This window comes from Hyperoodon ampullatus (assembly GCF_949752795.1).
Source record: "Hyperoodon ampullatus genome assembly, chromosome: 18".
NCBI classification, from domain to species: domain Eukaryota; kingdom Metazoa; phylum Chordata; class Mammalia; order Artiodactyla; family Ziphiidae; genus Hyperoodon; species Hyperoodon ampullatus.
Window position 1 is genome coordinate 13,150,091 of NC_136931.1, and position 18,343 is coordinate 13,168,433.

The following is an 18,343-nucleotide window of genomic DNA, read 5'->3' on the forward strand; positions in this document are numbered from 1 at the left end:
AGTTTTGAGGAAAAGCAAGACTGTACTATGAAAGAAGCTAAGAGAAGAGATGTCTTCTAAAGAGTGACATGAAAGACAGATACAAGAGTGGACTGAACACACACTGATTTCCTTTCTTCCCCACACCCTGCCAAAGTGTCTACATAGAGCTTTTCTGTAAAGACACAGCCATGCAAGGAGAAGTAATGTTGGCAGTAAAACTTGGGACCTGGAGGGCAGACAAGGTTAGTGATACCTGATCTCACGGGGGAGAAAGCTGAGCCCTGAACTGGCAGGCAGAAAAACAGCAACGCACATGACAGAACCCCCAGGTGGCTCAGGAATTAGTGGTACCCCGTACCTCTGCAAGTGGCATGAAGGTGAGGTCAAAAACGGGAGTATTGTGTCATGGCCTTTCTAGGGTCCCCAGATCCCCACTCCTAGTTTGCAGAGCAGTTATCACCCTTCCTCTCCCCCAGCAGAAAACGGAAGTTCATTCTCCAAAGAAGGTGGACACATTTCCCAATAAAGGGCCCGCCACGTAGCTAGCATACGAATGAGGAAAGACCCAGGGATATAGAGAAGATCCTAGAAGCTTCCAGAGAGAGAAAGGTCACATACAAAGGACAGGAATATGAGCAGCATCACACGTCTCGGGAGCAGTAAACTAGATACTGGGACTAGATGACAGCAGTGCAGCAGTGCCTTCCCTGTTCTCAAGAAAATGATCCTCTTAGAATTCTAACCTAGAATTCTGTACCCAAGTTATCCATCAAGTGTAAAAGTAGGCCTTCAGCCTATCCAAGGAGGAGAAATAGATTCAAGCCAGGAAACCAGGGTGTTGGGATGATGGTGAAGGGAGATGTACGTGACAGACCTAAAGACAGACCAGTCCAGGTTGGAGCTTCAGAGCACTGTCTCCAAGAAGAGAAAAAAAAAATCTGTGTATTTCAGTGTATATAGTGTATTTCAGTATTCAGTGTATTTACAGAAGATTCAGATGTTTGGAGATGAATTATCAATAAGTATGTAACTAAGCAAACAGGAAAAACAAGACTAACTCTAGGAGGAACAAAATATGCAAGAAAGAAAGGAAGTCATCATGGTGCGTGGCTTGGCTTGAATAATATTTACCTAGAGAAATAATGTGAAAACAGTACTGATCCAACCAACTGATAATAGAACCACATGGGGAAGATGAGGAACAGGTGGTACATGAGTCTGGTTGGGGAGATTGGGGAATGAAAGAGCTTCCACCCGGGAAGGTCAAGAGACAGTGCTTAAATATGACAACTAAAAAACAGCTTTATGAACATGTTGTGTAGAGATAGGGAGGTAGAAACAGAAGAAATAGTTAAGAATTTCCTCTAGAGGGTGATGGGTGTAGGAGTGAAGGGGAATGCTGCTTTTCATAACACGATACATAGAATAATTTGACCCTTTAAGTTGTGCGAGTATAGTTTCAATTAAAAAAAAACTAATATATAAATACACACATACTAATACATACATTGAATAACAAGGATTATTTTAATATGGATTATCTTTTTTAAAATTAATTTATTTATTTGTTTTTCTAAATTTTTGGCTGTGTTGGGTCTTTGTTGCTGTGCACGGGCTTTCTCTAGTTTTGGCGAGTGGGGGCTACGCTTCGTTGCGGTGCTCAGGCTTCTCATTGTCGTGTCTTCTCTTGTTGCAGAGCACAGGCTCTAGGCACGCAGGCTTCAGTAGTTGTGGCACGTGGGTTCAGTAGTTGTGGCTTGCGGGCTCTGGAGTGCAGGCTCAGTAGTTGTGGCGCAAGGGCTTATTTGCTCTGTGGCATGTGGGATCTTCCCGGGCCAGGGCTCGAACCCATGTCCCCTGCATTGGCAGGCGGATTCTTAACCACTGCGCCGCCAGGGAAGCCCCAAATATGGATTATCTTGGTGCATGTACATAAAGAAATGCAAACAGAAAATGCTATGTGGGTACATATTTTTCAGAGCATCTACATGCATGAAAGTATATCAGGGAGAGATTAATGATGGCCTGGAGCAATTTGTCTTTTAAAATTAGTTTCCAGGAAAATAAATGAATCACAGAGATATGTAACTGATGTGTCAGTCCATCAATCAGCTAGACGTATTGACATCTCCTATTATAAAGGTCGTGCTGGGTTCTGTGGGGTGGACAAAGAACTGTAAGGTGTGGTTTGGGGAGGGGGTCATTCAAGAAGTCTATAATCCAATCAGAGAGATGAAACAGAAGCTCATGAAGACTTAAATGATGTTCAAGAATGAATAGTATGTCCTAATACCATTACAAACAATGCTACAAAATTTCAGAAGGGGGGAGCGTGGATTGTGGAAGAGTCACAGACAAAAACACTAAGTATTTCATCCTTAAAGTTTTTCCTTTGGAAGAGTCAGACTACCCAAATACAGGAAATAGCAGGTATTGAATATGACAAGGTTGCCAAGTTGGTCTCCTTCCTCCTGGTGGAAAACCAGCAGTTTCCTCTCACACTTATCACATCTGCAAGGGTCACTCCATATCAGCAGCAAGATTTGAGGGATGAAGTTGTTTTCATTTAGGGGATCAGATATTTATAGAAGGGACTCCAGGCTTCCTTTATTTTGAGGGGATAATGCTAGACAGAGTATTCTTTAAAAAAAGGAAAAAGGAAAAAAAACCTCCATATGCAAGGTGATTTTTGTCTTTGTTTTTTCTATTGAGGCATGAGGCGCTAGGTCAGAATGGTGGTAGAGAAGGTGCAGCCCTCCCCCAGTTCCTATCTGCCCACCTGAATTTTATTCAGCAATTTTCTGTTTCAGTTTATTAATTTAATGTCTTATTTACTTGGCTGGTTTTACTTACGTTTGTGTAATGTGGTGTTAATTAACACACATAACTCTTCATTGTGATTAACAGACTAGAATTGTATGATACTAAACCTTTGGAGTTAGCTTCCACCTGGAGGTTCCGTAAAGCCTTGGGAATCCTAATTTGATCGTTCCATGTACCAGCAGTATTTTTATTGTCCTTATTAGTTTGTCTGCTAGCAACCAAGAATGATCCATTTCGCCTCTACCAGGTTTCACCTGCACAGCCTGTACCTGTGATTCTGTGCCTCCTTCCCTGAGATCCCCCAAGTTTATCAGTGTTCCAGTGAAAGACACTTGACAGCTTTGTGGTTTTCATCAATGTCATAGTTTTCCGAGTATAGGTCTTCTACCTCCTTAGGTAGGTTTATTCCTAGGTATTTTATTCTTTTTGATGTGATGTAAATGGGATTGTTTCCTTAATTTATCTTCCTGATAGTTCATTGTTAGTGTATAGAAATGCAACAGATTTCTGTATATTAATTTTGTATCCTGCAACTTTACTGAATTCGTTGATGAGCTCTAGTAGTTTTCTGGTAGTGTCTTTAGGATTTTCTGTGTGTGGTATCATGTCATCTGCAAACAGTGACATTTTTGCTTCTTCCTTTCCAATTTGGATTTCTTTTATTTATTTATTTTTCTTGTCTGTTTGCTGTGGCTAGGACTTCCAGTATTATGTTGAATAAAAGTGGCAAGAGTGGGCATCCTTGTCTTGTTCCTGATCTTAGAGGAAATGCTTTCAGCTTTTCACTGTTGAGTATGATGTTAGCTGTGGGTTTGTCATATAAGACCTTTATTATGTTGAGGTATGTTCCCTCTATGCCCACTTTATGGAGAGTTTTTATCATAAATGGATAATTTTGTCAAAAGCTTTTTCTGCATCTATTGAGATGGTCATATGGTTTTTATTCCTCAATTTGTTAATGTGATGTATCACACTGATTGATTTGCTGAAAAATCCTTGCATCCGTGGGATGAATCCACTTGATCAAGGTGTATGATCCTTTTAATGTATTGTTGGATTCAGTCTGTTAAAATTTTGTTGAGAATTTTCACATCTGTGTTCATCAGTGATATTGGCCTGTAATTTTCTTTTCTGGGGGGGTATCTTTGTCTGGTTCTGGTATCAGGGTGATGCTGACCTTGTAAATTACTAGTGTTCCTTCCTCTGTGATTTTTTGGAATAGTTTGAGAAGGATAGGTGTTAACCCTTCTCTAAATGTTTGGTAGAATTCACCCTTAAAGCCTTCTGGTCCTGGACTCTTGTTTGTTGGGAGTTTTTAAATTACTGATTGAATTTCATTACTGGTAATTGGTCTGTTCATATTTTCTTTTTCTTCCTGGTTCAGTCTTGGGAGATGGTACATTTCTAAGTGATTTTGAACACATTCCACATCCCTTTGTACCTCCTAAAATGGCAAAAGTTAGCATGTTTACCAGCATCACCCAAAGTGGATGCATACTCTTACCAACTGTTAACTAGTGGTCATGCCATTATGTGCAACAATGAGCGGCAAGAGAGAATATTAAGATTATGCTCAGTGACTTAGTGTTTTTGTATTTTTTCTCTTTAGGAATTTAAATCCATTTAGAAATTGTCCACACCCCTAAAGATTATTTGTTAGTTAAATAAAATATAAGTTCAAGGTCTTAAAGTTAATAAGGATGTTAGAAATTATGTTTAAGTGACACACTAAAAAGAAACATGATTACTAATGATGTATTGAATTTTTCAGCAAGATGACATTTTAATCATTTTACCCAGATAGAAGTGGAGAATAGTTTACATATACAGTTATCTCAAGTGCCAAAGAACAACCCTTTTAAAAAGACGTGTTATTATCATTCAGTTTACATGAACACACGGTTTTTACATTTTCGTAATTTTAAATGTTGAATCTTTTCAAACCAATAAAACCAGTAAAGGAAACTTAAGAAATATAAACTAATCAGTTTTTAATGAGAACACAAAGCAAAGTCTTACATAATATATACAGTTATGCTTTACAGAACTAGAACAAAAAATTTTTTAATTTGTATGGAAACACAAAAGACCCCACATAGCCAAAGCAATCCTGAGAAAGAAAAATGGAGCTGGAGGAATCAGGCTCCCTAACTTCAGACTGTACTACAAAGCTACAGTAATCAAAACAGTGTGGTACTGGTGCAAAAACAGAACTATAGATCAATGGAACAGGATAAAAAGCCCAGAGATAAACCCATGCACCTATGGTCAGTTAATCTATGACAGAGGAGGCAAGAATATACAATGGAGAAAAGACAGTCTCTTCAATAACTGGTGCTGGGAAAACTGGACAACTACATGTAAAAGAATGAAATTAGAACACTCTCTGACATCATACTCAAAAATAAACTCAAAATGGATCAAAGACCTAAATGTAAGGCCAGACACTATACAACTCTTAGAGGAAAACATAGGCAGAACACCCTTTGACATAAATCACAGCAATATCTTTTTTATCTGTCTCCTAGAGTAATAAAAATAAAAACAGGGCTTCCCTGGTGGCGCAGTGGTTGAGAGTCCGCCTGCCGATGCAGGGGACACGGGTTCGTGCCCCGGTCCGGGAAGATCCCACATGCCACGGAGCGGCTGGGCCCGTGAGCCATGGCCACTGAGCCTGCGCGTCCGGAGCCTGTGCTCCGCAACGGGAGAGGCCACAACAGTGAGAGGCCCGCGTACCGCAAAAAAAAAAACCAAAAATAAATGGGACCTAATTAAGTTTAAAAGCTTCTGCAGAGCAAAGGAAACCATAAACAAAACAAAAAGACAACCCACAGAATGGGAGAAAATGTTTGCAAATGAAGCGACCAATAAGGAATTAATCTCCAAAATATGCAAACAGCTTATGCAGCTCTGTATCAAAAAAAACCCCAAACAACCCAATCAAAGAATGGGCAGAAGACCTAAATAGACATTTCTCCAAAGAAAACATACAGATGGCCAACAGGCACATGAAAAGGCGCTCAACATCACTAATTATCAGAGAAATGCAAATTAAAACTACAGTGAGGTATCACCTCACACCAGTCAGAATGGCCATCATCAAAAAGTCTACAAACAATAAATGCTGGAGGGGGTGTGGAGAAAAGGGAACCCTCCTACACTGTTAGTGGGAATGTAAATTGGTGTAACCACTATAGAGGTTCCTTAACAAACTAAAAATCGAACTACTATATGATCCAGCAATCCCACTCCAGGACATATATCCAGAGAAAACCATACTTTGAAAAGACACATTCACCTCTATGTTCATAGAAGCACTATTCACAATAGCCAAGACATGGAAGCAACTTAAATGTCCACTGACAGATGAATGGATAAAGAAAATGTGATACGTATATATAATGGAATATTATTCAGCCATAAAATAACAAAATAATGCTATTTGCAGCATCATGGATGAACCTAGAGATTATCATACTAAGTGAAGTAAGCCAGAAAGAGAAATATTATATGATATCACTCATATGTGGAATCTAATTTTTTTAAAATGATACAAACAAACTTATTTACAAAACAGAAACAGACTTACAGATACTGAAAACAAACTTATGGTTACCAAAGGGGAAACGTGACGGGGGAAGGATAAATCAGGAACTTGGGATTAACATACACACATTACTATATATGATAGATAACCAACAGGGACCTACTGTATAGCATAGGGAACTCTACTCAATATTCTGTGATAACCTATATGAGAAAATAATCTGAAAATGAATGAATATATATATATGTATAACTGAATCACTTTGCTGTACACTTGAAACTAACACAACATTGTAAATCAACTATACTCCAATAAAATTTCTTTTAAAAAGTTATGCTTAGAGAAAGAAGACAGCTTTTTTCTGAGGGCGGGCGGGGGTGCTGCGTTGGGTCTTCCTTGCTGTGTGTGAGCTTTCTCTAGTCGCAGTGAGCGGGGGCTACTCTTCATTGCGGTGCGCGGGCTTCTCACTGTGGTGGCTTCTCTTGTTGCAGAGCACAGGCTCTAGGTGCACAGGCTTCAGTAATTGCAGCACGTGGGCTCAGTAGTTGCAGCATGCGGGCTTTAGTAGTCGTGGTGCACGGGCTTAGTTGCTCCACGGCATGTGGGATCTTCCCAGACCAGGGCTCGAATCCGTGACCTCTGCATTGGCAGGTGGAGTCTTAACCACTGTGCCACCAGGGAAGTCCCAAGACATAGCTATTTTTAACCCAAATTTTCAAACCAGTTTATCTCAGGATTTACCTTAACTAGGAACTACCATACAATTTTTTCCTTAGTTACCATGTATTTAGTCTCTATTTGTCCGTTTTTATGACTACCTATTGTGGCAAAGCAGAGGAGATGGCTTTGACAGAGGAAAGAACCCAGGACCCTCCCTCTACAGTAGGAGGTGAAAGAAGAGGGAGATGGGACGGGTTGGGGGTGTTGAGATGAAGTGGCCCCCATTGGAAAGCTTCTGTTTTCTTAGGGAAGGGAGGGAAGAGGCCATCGGGTGAGAGAGAGAGAGGGGCATGCGGGAGGGGTTTAAGAACACGGCAGAGGTGTGAGGTGGGCACCTGGGAGTCGGGGAGGAAGAGCCTGACCACTGCACACAAGCCAGGAGTCTACCTGGAGGTGCGGTCAGTGAGACGAGCATCCTGACGGTGCGCCTTCCCATGGGAACGCTCCCGGGCTGACGCGGAGGAGGCCAGGGATGGGGCTCGTCCAGGTGAAGGTTTTGCCAGGTGGTACCGTGAAGGAGAGTGGGGCCAAGGAGTTCAGGATGTTTGCAAAAAAGTGACTATGAAGTGGAACCGTGTGATTCAGGCTGGTCAGAGGGGAAGCTACAGCCAGAGAGGGGCTGATCGCATGGAAGTGCAAGTGGACTTTGGATAGAATGAAAGACGGTGGTGGATTAGAGGCGAGAGGACGGTGACCTGGGAGGCCAGGTGTGCAGAGGGTTAGTGGCATGGATTTTGAAGATGCCAAGGGTTGGGGTGAAGGGAAGATTGAGAACCAAGAGCAGAAGTCTTCAGGGTATGGGGGGTGTGTGTGTGTCCAGAATGTCGGTAGATGACAGTAGAGGGAAAGGGGAAAGGCTAGTGAAGCCGGGGGGCAGCAGCCTCAAGAGGAGAGCACGGACTGGAGGCAGCCGTGCGCCACCCTCCCCTCCCACCCCTCCATCCTTAGGATGTAAGACAGAGCCGGCCTTCCCTTCGATGGAGGCCGAGACGCAGCGGGGTTTGGTTAGGGCCAGATGGTGAGGGGACCGTTCCCAAAAGAGCCTGTAGAGCACGTGGGAAGGTCTGCACTCGATGCAGCGCAGTGGAAGGCGGTCTGGGAGGAGGAAGGATCTCCAGGTAGCAGGGGGTGAGCAAGGGAGCTGGGTAGTTAACGTGGGCCGCCTGGCCCCAGGGCCGTGGCTGAAGCGGACAGGGACTTCGGGGCAGGCGGGGACCAGCGGAGCAGGGCGGTCCTAACCGCTCTCCCCCGCGCTGGGGCAGCCCTGTGGTGGCCTGACTCCGTCCATCTTAGGCTGCTGGGTCATTGGCAGGCAGGTAGGGAAGAGATTGTAAGACCAAGCAGCTCTTGCCTGAGCGTCGACTGATCCTTCAGTGCTTTCAGACACATGTTTGTTAACTGCCTTCTCTGCATCTGTAGCTGTTGGGGTGGAAGAGGAATGAGATGGAGCCTCGACCGCTGCAGACACTGGGGTTTCCACCCAGGGCCTCGGGGAGCCAGGCGCCTGCTGCACCCTCTGCCCGCACCCTTCCACTGTGGTGACGACAGCAGCTCCTCTTTAAAAGACTTAGTGAGGTTGTAGAAGGGGTTCCGCCATTAAAAAAAAGAAAATTGAACAGCAGGGGTCTAATAGGATCCTACAGAATCCCCCAAATGAGTACCTCGTTCTTACTCACAATGCCTGGCTCCCCTTTGCAGAACTGAACTCACCATGTCTCTTTTTCGGCCATCTCCACCCTTCTCCAGAGTTCGGTGTGTACTGCAGCCACTGCCGGAGCGAGGTCAGGGGCACGCAGTGCGCCATCTGCAAAGGCTTCACGTTCCAGTGCGCCATCTGCCACGTGGCCGTGCGAGGGTCGTCCAACTTCTGCCTGACCTGCGGGCATGGGGGACACACCAGCCACATGATGGAGTGGTTTCGGACCCAGGAGGTGTGTCCCACCGGGTGTGGGTGCCACTGCCTGCTTGAAAGCACTTTCTGAACTGACAGCCCATGGGAGTTGTGGGAAATCCCAGAGAACCCGTCAATGCCGGTTGACAAGCTCTCTGCCGGGAGAGAGGCTCCAGAACCCACCCCTAACTAGACAGGGATGTGTTCTCCTCAAAGACTGACATGGTGCCAGCCATTCATGAGCCTTTGCTTCTCTTTGGTTGGCTGTTGGTGGCATGGATGTTGGTGGAGGAGGACGCAGGCAAGTGGAAGTTTTCTTGGAGAAAAGCACCTGCCTTCAGAGCCGTGTTTACCTTTAAGATGACAGCATCCTTTCTGATGCCCTCAGAGAGATCAAGGTTGGTTGCAAAGGACAGTGGACAAATGGGCCTGTGACATAAGTTTATGCATTTATGAACTGATGGACTGTGGCCTTTTAAAATATACTTAAATTATAAATACGTAATGTTCTTAAGGATCCTTAAGATGTATTTTTTTTGTTATTTCTCTTCCAGCTATTCTCCCTTGGCTAATAAAATTCTAGTAATCGTTTGAAAAACAAAGAGATGAAGTTGAACGATATTTTAGTGAATCTTTTTTTATTCTACTTCTAATTGAAATTAACTCTTTGGGATAGGACCAAAGTCAGTGCTCATATTTTCAAAGGAAATGCTGATTTGCTTTTGTCATCCAACAGGAGAAAATAGAATTTGACATCTAAGGTTCTTCCCAACCCCAAGAGTTTTTTAAAAATCATTTCTTTTAACAAAGGAAAATGAAATTACCTGGCAGCATTGCTGAGAGAGTCTCCCGTTGCCACTGTGTAGGTTGGCTGGGTTCCCGTAAATGCCTTCACTCTTTCCTTGGGCTCCTTCATAGGCTTTGACCCATGTTTATCTTCATCCACCAATTCTCCAGAATGATTCTCAATGCTTCCCATTTTGTATGTGCCAGGAAAGAGACATCTTCTTTTCAATGTTGCTACTGAAATTTGTATTTATTTATTTATTTCTAATTTTTTTTTTGTCTGCATCGGGTCTTAGTTGTGGCACGAAGGGATCTTTTGTTGCAGCGTGGGCTTCTCTCTAGTTGTGGCATGTGGGCTTTCTGTCTCTAGTTATGGCATGCAGGCTCCAGAGCATGTGGGCTCTGTAGTTGTGGCATGTGGGCTCTCTAGTTGAGGCGCACGGCCTCAGCAGTTGTGGCGCGCAGGCTTAGTTGCCCCACAGCAAGTGGGATCTCAGCTCCCTGACCAGGGATTGAACCCGCGTCCCCTGCATCAGAAGGCAGATTCTTTACCATTGGACCACCAGGGAAGTCCCTATATTTATTTCTTAGAATTTTACAATTCCAAATTGATTAGCTTAAGAAATATAACTCCCATGTCTCGAAATGTGAAAGTGTTGTACATCACTGTGGGGTTTTTGTTTGTTTGTCTTGTTTTGTTCTTGAATTTTCATTCATTTAGTTTTTGGCTGCATTGGGTCTTTGTTGCTGTGCAAGGGCTTTCTCTAGTTGTGGCGAGCGAGGGCTACTCTTCGTTGTGGTGCGCGGGCTTCTCATTGCGGTGGCTTCTCTTGTGGAGCACGGGCTCTAGGTGTGCGGGTTTCAGTAGTTGTGGCATGTGAGTTCAGTAGTTGTGGTTCATGGGCTCTAGAGCACAGGCTCAGTAGTTGTGGTGCACGGGATTAGTTGCTCTGCAGCATGTGGGATCTTCCCGGACCAGGGCTCGAACCTGCGTCCCCTGCATTGACAGGCGGATTCTTAACCCCTGCGCCACTGGGGAAGTCTGCATCACTGTGTTTTTTTTTTTTTTTTTTTTTTTTTTTTTTTTTGCGGTAGGCGGGCCTCTCACTGTTGTGGCCTCTCCCCTTGCGGAGCACAGGCTCCGGAGCACAGGCTCAGCGGCCATGGCTCACGGGCCCAGCCGCTCTGCGGCATGTGGGATCTTCCCAGACCGGGGCACGAACCCGCATCCCCTGCATCGGCAGGCGGACTCTCAACCACTGCGCCACCAGGGAAGCCCTGCATCACTGTGTTTTAAACTACAAGTCAGGACCCATTAATAGACTGTGAAATCAATGTAGTGGATAAAAACCAGAATTTTAAAAAATGAAACAGAGTAGAAGAGACGTATCAGAACTTACCAGACATAGGGTAAACATTGTTTTCTGTAACTTGTTTACCAGTGTATATGCACACACCTGCACATGTGTATAACAGATCACGGTGTAAATTCCTTCCATCCTGAGGGTTGTGGTCAAAACGTTTTCAAAGTGCTGTTTTGGATGATGCTTATATGAACATCATCCCTGTGTTACTGGGCACAAAACACCATGACATAAGAAAGGCCTGGATCCTGTGCAGTGAGAGCAGAGGTTTAACCTTGAGCTATGATCCGAGGTAAGATGCCAGCGTCTTTGCAGAGTGGGCTGAATAACTAGGTGTAGTAGGTACATGGGAGGTGGATAAAGGAGGCGGCCAAAGAAATCGGAATTTGTCCACTCTTGTTCACTTGTTTGTATCGACACTGCTGTAATGGCACCACGGGATAAGTCGACAAGTTTTTACAGTAAGTCCCCTATGTACGAACAAGTTCCATTCCGAGAGCACGTTCGTAAGTCCAATTTGTAAGTCCGACAAAGTTAGCCTAGGTACCCAACTAACACAGTTGGCTATATAGTACCATACTGTAATAGGTTTATAATACTTTTCACACAAATAATACATAACGAACACAAAAAATAAAGACAACATTTTTAATCTTACAGTACAGTGCCTTGAAAAGTACAGTAGTACAGCACAACAGCTGGCATACAGGGGCTGGCATCGAGGGAACAGGCAAGAAGAGTTACTGACTGGAGGAGGGAGAGGAGGTGGGAGATGGTAGAGCTGAAGGATCGTCAGCAACAGGAGACGGAGGGCAGGCTGCAGTTTCACTCACGCCTGATGTTGATGGCAAAGGTTCTGGTTCCTTGCTGGACTGAATTCTATCTACCCTCTTGAAAAAACGGGTAGTAGCTCTTTTTTCTCGTCATAGATGACACGGTAGCACTGGATTGCATTCTGAATGGCTGCTGCAGCCTTCTTGTACCGTTCTATGTTCGGGTCCTGTGCCTCAAAAACTAACAGTGCCTCCTCCTCAAGTAAAGAAAATCCCCTTGCCATTTCCTCTGTTGTGAATCTCTTCGGTTCTTCAGTTACTTCTTCCTCTTGTCTCTCTCCGTCCTTTCTCTGGGCCTCCAATTCCATCAGGTCTTCGTTAGTAAGCTCCTCGTGTTACCCAGCAACAGTACTGTACAATAAAGTACACAAAAACACAATCACTTGTAGAGGATGCACGCACATGACAGTGTACGCCAGACACGTGAACTAACTTACTTGATTGGACAGGCACGTTCTCATCTTTGAAGATTTGCAACTTGAAGGTTTGTATGTAGGGGACTTACTGTACTGAGGATCTGTCATGTTCCTCAATGAAGTCACACCATTTGCAGAGAACAATCTTTTCCTGTTCCCCCAGTGCTTGAGCTCATGTCAAAATCTAGTTTCTTGCTCCGATTTTAGTCCTTTGACTCTGTTCCCTTATGGCAGTTATCATTATTTTCCAGTAAGACTTGTGATTGAAAAGCAGTCAAAACTTTCAGGAATAGATAACGGATGTGAACTCGGCCATCACTTTGAAAATATACAACTAATCCTGGGAGACTGGTTATTACCTCCCGAACCAAGTAGCAGAAATCCTCAGCTTTACCACCAAGGGGGATGCCTGTTAGTGTTTGGGAAGTCCTGTATGGGAAGGCCCATGGATAAATTCGTTTAGTTTGGACTAACAGAAAAAAAGGTAAGAGAAGCACAGACAGGAGTATCCGGCTTTTCCTTCTATCATAAAAATATTCCTCTTACAGTAACATAACTCTCATAACAATCTCTTAGTACTATCTTTATTTGGCTACGTTCAGCCAAGATACAGTATAAAGGATGCGAAGCGATTAGATAGAAATGATGTCCCTTTTCTCATTGAGCTCAGCTTTGCTGTCACGGCTCTGGATTGCCACACAGGAAAGCAGTCTCTCACTCTCAGTGCTTTCAGAAGATTGAAAGTATCGCCTCCATAACCTGGCCCTCCCTGCTCGATGCCTCTGTGTCCAAACTGGGAGTAACTCTGGTTTAAAGGCCTGGGGCCAGGCCAGACATTACTGTCTTCTGCCTCTATCTTGATTTAGAGAGAATCGTTGATGAAGAACACCTCCAAAACCGTCTCTGTGTTTTTTCTTCTTTTTCTAATGGAGATCGGAAATGGAAGAAAGGGAGAAAAGATCAACACTGGTATCCAAAATAGGTGGATTTTCTTTCCTGTCAAGGAAATGTCCCACTTTTCCCAGCAAAACTTGCTGGCTTTAAGAGGCTTGGGCCAACCTGTTCCTTTTCCTTTTTTTTTTTTTTCTGTGGTATGCGGGCTTCTCACTGTTGTGGCCTCTCCCGTTGTGGAGCACAGGCTCCGGACGCACAGGCTCAGTGGCCATGGCTCACGGGCCCAGCCGCTCCGCGGCATGTGGGATCCTCCCGGACCGGGGCTCAAACCTGTGTCCCCTGCATCAGCAGGCGGACTCTCAACCACTGCGCCACCAGGGAAGCCCCCAACCTGTTTCTTAATCAAACTTTTTTCCTTCCGTAAACATTTTGGACACAGACGCAACAGAGGTAAAATAGTTGTGCAGTACAAATAGAAGATATAGTCTTTCTTGTTTTACCCATAAAAAGCTTTGATAGAGTTGGAAATCCTGAAATAGAAATGGTCGTAGGAATTCCAGGTGAAATTTTTCAGAGCACAGAGCTTCCTGACTTTCTACCTTTTGAAACCTGAGAAACTGTTAACACTAGGTGGCAGCAGAGATCTAGACTTGGTGAATCTGATCGATTCCTAAGACTGAAATGAGGTTGCCGATAAAGATTAAACCAGACTAGTCTATACCTGGTTCTCCAGTTGTGAAAGGAAAGATCTGCTCAATTTATCTAGATTCATCGATCCGGTGATTGAACAGATATATGCCATCGGAAAAGGAAAGCTAGTTGAAGTCCTGCCCATCACCTCCTCTAGTATGAAAATTTCTCACACATCATGGCGTTCCCTCTACCTACCTCATTATGTCCTTTCATTCAAAGATCAACTTTGGGTTGGCAAACACTTAATACGTCTCAATACATTAATACTTAAATAAAGAATTTTTTTTTAAAGGACAGATTCTACTTTTCCACCCATCCACTTAACAAGTATCCGTTCGGTTTCAGGCACTGTGCTACCCTTTGTAGAAACATGCTTGTTCATTAGACATGCTTCCTTCTGTTTCATGATCTTGCATTTTAGTGTGCACTATGCTTATAACGAAGGTCTTCTGGGTTAGAAATTTGGAGTGGTGGGAATAGGGACTGTGAATCTCCAGACCTGTGTTCCCACCCCAGCGTTGCTGTGTGACTGTAGTGCAGGCACAGAGCTTCTGTAAATCTCTAATTACTCACCTATTAGGAAAAGGGGCAGAACTATTTCAGGTGTTGCAAATTCCAAAGCTTATGGGGATCAGGCACGTACCAGAAATACAGGAAGCAAGTGGATGTTATGATTTGTTTTATAAAGACACTTTAAGTGGAATTCTTTAGAAAGACATTTTGCATATGAAGCACATTGGACAGTTTTCTCTTACAGAAAGAATTTGTCTTCTCTCCCATTTTTTTTTCTTGAAACCCTCCGCCTTCTAGATCTTCCATTTGTCTTCCCATGTTGGTAGAGTCACAGTGTAAAGCGTTTTAGTTCAGCCACAGCCGACTCTACCACAGCTGGGAATAATCAGTGAAAGAGAAGTAGCTCACAGAATCTAGGAGGGCTGGAAATCAGGCTTGGGGGTCATGCAGCCAAGGGGAGTGTTAAAATACGGGATGCCCCGGTCAATTTGAATTTCACTTGGAACATACAAGTTGTTCATCTGAGGTTCAAATTAAGTGTAGATCTTGTATTTTTTGTTGTTGTTTGGCTACGTTGGGTCTTCGTTGCTGCGCGCGGGCTTTCTCTAGTTGCGACCAGCGGGGGCTACTCTTTTGTGCCGCATGGGCTTCGTTGCTCCACGACATGTGGGATCTTCCCGGACCAGGGCTTGAACCCGTGTCCCCTGCATTGGCAGGTGGATTTTTAACCACTGAGCCACCAGGGAAGTCCCAGATCTTGTATTTTTATTTGCTAAATCTGGCAATCCTCACCAAGGGTCGTGCTTAAATTATACCCTGAGATGATTCCAGCTGCTGGCTCCAGCAGGGCCCCCACTTTGGGCATGGGATGCCACCCCTCCAGGTCTCTGCCAGCTCTGACTCTGGGGTCTCACCCTGAATCTGTTCCTCATGGCTCCTTCTTTGTATCACCTGTCCAAAATGAGGTCTTGAAGTCCAATAGCCAATACACCAAAGGAAAGATGCCCCATCTCACAGGTAATCTGGGAAATGCAAGTTAAGACAACAGATAGCATTGGTGAGGCAGTACGCACAGTGGTAAGAGCCTGGACCCTGTGGCCAGAATGTGCGGATTGCATCTCAGCTTGCCTGTATCCTTGGCACTGTGCCTCACTTTCCTCTTCTGTAACGTATGAGTAACAGTACTTATTACCCCAGTGGGGTCATTTTGAACAATATATTTCTGAATTTCCAAGATTGCTTCAAAGTTCAGTATGCTCTGGCATAGAGTTCTTTCTGCTCCCTTGGCCGGGTCTCCTAGAGAATGAGGGGTCTCCTAACTGCCTGATAATCAGCCTCGCCACCACAATTTACTTTGGAAACCCTCAGGACTCAACTCGTCATGTCCTGTAACCTTGCTTATGTCAACAGAGAAAGTTAATAAATGTATGTCCCTCGGCCAGATGATCAAGGTCAACAGTGACTGATTAGTCATGTTGACAGTGTGATACAATAATGTGACGAATAGGGCATTTTACCTCTATGGTCATCCTCTCCCAAATCCATAAGCCCAGTCTAATGATGAGAAAAACATCAGACAAATCCCAACTGAGGGACATTCTACAAAATACCTGGCCAGGACTCCTCAAAACTGTCAAGGTCATCAAACAAGGAAACTGAAAAACTGTCACAGCCCAGAGGAGCCAAAGGAGACGTGACAACTAAATGTAACGTGGCATTCTGGATGGGACCCTGGAACAGAAAAAGGACATTAGGGAAAAACTAAGGAGATCTGAGTAAAGGATGAACTTTAGTTCATAATAACATACCAGTCAATATTGGTTTATTCATTGTGACAAATGTACCATATTAATGTACGGAGTTAATAAATAGGGAAACTGGGTGTGGGGTGTCTGGGAACTGTCTGTAGTATCTTTGCAATTTTTCTGTAAGTCTAAATCTCTTCTAAAATAAAAAGGTTGTTTAAATGAGTTTCAGTAAGGAATTTTAAATTTCTCTTAGTGACAGTAATAACTTTCTTCCAAAGCTATTCAGAAGAGGTGAGGCAAAGTTTGAAGATGTACTGTACTCCCTTTCCTATTAGCCTATTCTTAGGACTGCCTGTTTCACATGCACATACAATATTCATTGTCATCATTATCATGATTTCAAATGACATGTGCTGATATTTCTAAATAACTGAATCAAAATTGTAATCATTCCTTATGTCATCTTGTTAGTTCCCTCAATTCTTAGCTTGACATTTTAAGATCAAAGAGTAATCAGAAGGGAATTCCCTGGCTGTCCAGTGGTTAGGACTCTGTGCTTTCACTGCTGAGGGCGTGAGTTCAGTCCCTGGTCGGGGAACTAAGGTCCTGCAAGCCATGTGGTATGGCCAAAAAATAAAATTAAGAATAGACAAATTTTGAAAAAAAGAGTAATCAGAAAGTGACTCCCAAGCACTGCTCAGTATATAATTAATCTTTCCAATTTAGGCTGCAAAGCCGATTGATCACTCTTAGACATAAGGATAAACTTAAAAAAAAATAATTTATTTATTTTTGGCTGCATTGGGTCTTTCGTTGCTGCACACGGGCTTTCTATAGTTGTGGTGAGCAGGGGCTACTCTTCGTTGCGGTGCATGGGCTTCTCATTGAGGTGGCTTCTCTTGTTGCAGAGCATGGGCTCTAGGCGCGTGGGCTTCAGTAGTTGTGACATGTGGGCTCAGTAGTTGTGGCTCACGGGCTCTAGAGTGCAGGCTCAGTGGCGCATGGTCTTAGTTGCTCCACGGCATGTGGGATCTTCCCGGACCAGGGCTTGAACCCGTATCCCCTGCATTGGCAGGTGGATTCTTAACCACTGCGCCACCAGGGAAGTCCCCAAGGATAAACTTTTGAAATATCAACCATCCCTGTTACTACCTTGATTTATTTAATTGAGTCACCATGTTCAGAATTGGCAGTAACCTTGCACTCATGGTGGACTGGCACACACACAAAAACACACACAGGAAATGTCATTTTTCCACCCATCAGACTGGTGAAGATAAAGTTGAAGAAGCACAAATGTTGGCTAGTGTGTGGGGAAGCATACAGCATTATATACTGTGGGTGAGAGTGGTAATTGGTACAGCCTTCTTAGAAAACAATGTCAGTAGCTCTCAAACTGTTCACTACCCAACCCTTAGACTCAATTTCCTTTTTAGGAATTTATTCCACAGAGGCAGTTACACAAATGCACGAAAACGCTTGTATGAGCATGTTTATTTTCACATTGTTTATTATAGTGGAAAAAAATGAGACAACCTAAATGCTCATCAATCGGGGACTGATTAAATAAATTGTGATGTGTTCATACAATGGAATATTATGCCACCATTGGGAAAACATGGATGCAGGGTGTTTGTGCTGCTATATATATTGTTAAGTGAAAGAACGTACTGACAAACTGTATCGAGTACGGTCCTGTTTCTGTTTTTTTAAGTGATATATACATATACATTTATAAAGGCATAGAAAATTTCTCAAAGGATACACTATTAAAAGGAATGTTCTCCGGAGAATAGGCCTGGAGGGGTTTGGGATGGAAAATAATTTTACTTTTTATTTTTAATTTTTTGTACTATTTGTTTTTTTTAATATGTTACTTTGACTTTTTAATGTAACAAAAAGCAAGTAAATACTGTAAGGTTTCCTTGTCAAAAACAAACGAGCAACTTTTTTAAATATAAAAAGTTTTGGGCCTCCCTGGTGGCGCAGTGGTTGAGAGTCCGCCTGCCGATGCAGGGGATACGGGTTCGTGCCCCGGTCTGGGAGGATCCCATATGCCGCGGAGCGGCTGGGCCCGTGAGCCATGGCTGCTGAGCCTGCGCATCCGGAGCCTGTGCTCCGCAACGGGAGAGG

The 18,343-nt window shown here is 43.7% G+C and overlaps 1 protein-coding gene across 2 annotated transcripts in view; it reads left to right on the forward strand.

Annotated features, from left to right (window-relative positions):
* WDR59 (WD repeat domain 59) overlaps positions 1–9,567 on the forward strand; it is a gene marked incomplete at its 5' end in the record, with an annotated part of 88,776 nt that extends 79,209 nt beyond the window's left edge. For both annotated transcript variants that reach the window (XM_079722954.1, XM_079722955.1), the window contains one exon: positions 8,819–9,567. In XM_079722954.1, the coding sequence (XP_079579080.1) occupies positions 8,819–9,054 (236 nt within the window). In that variant the 3' untranslated portion in view covers positions 9,055–9,567. The remainder of the gene's footprint in view (positions 1–8,818) is intronic.
* Between the last annotated feature and the right edge of the window lie 8,776 nt (positions 9,568–18,343).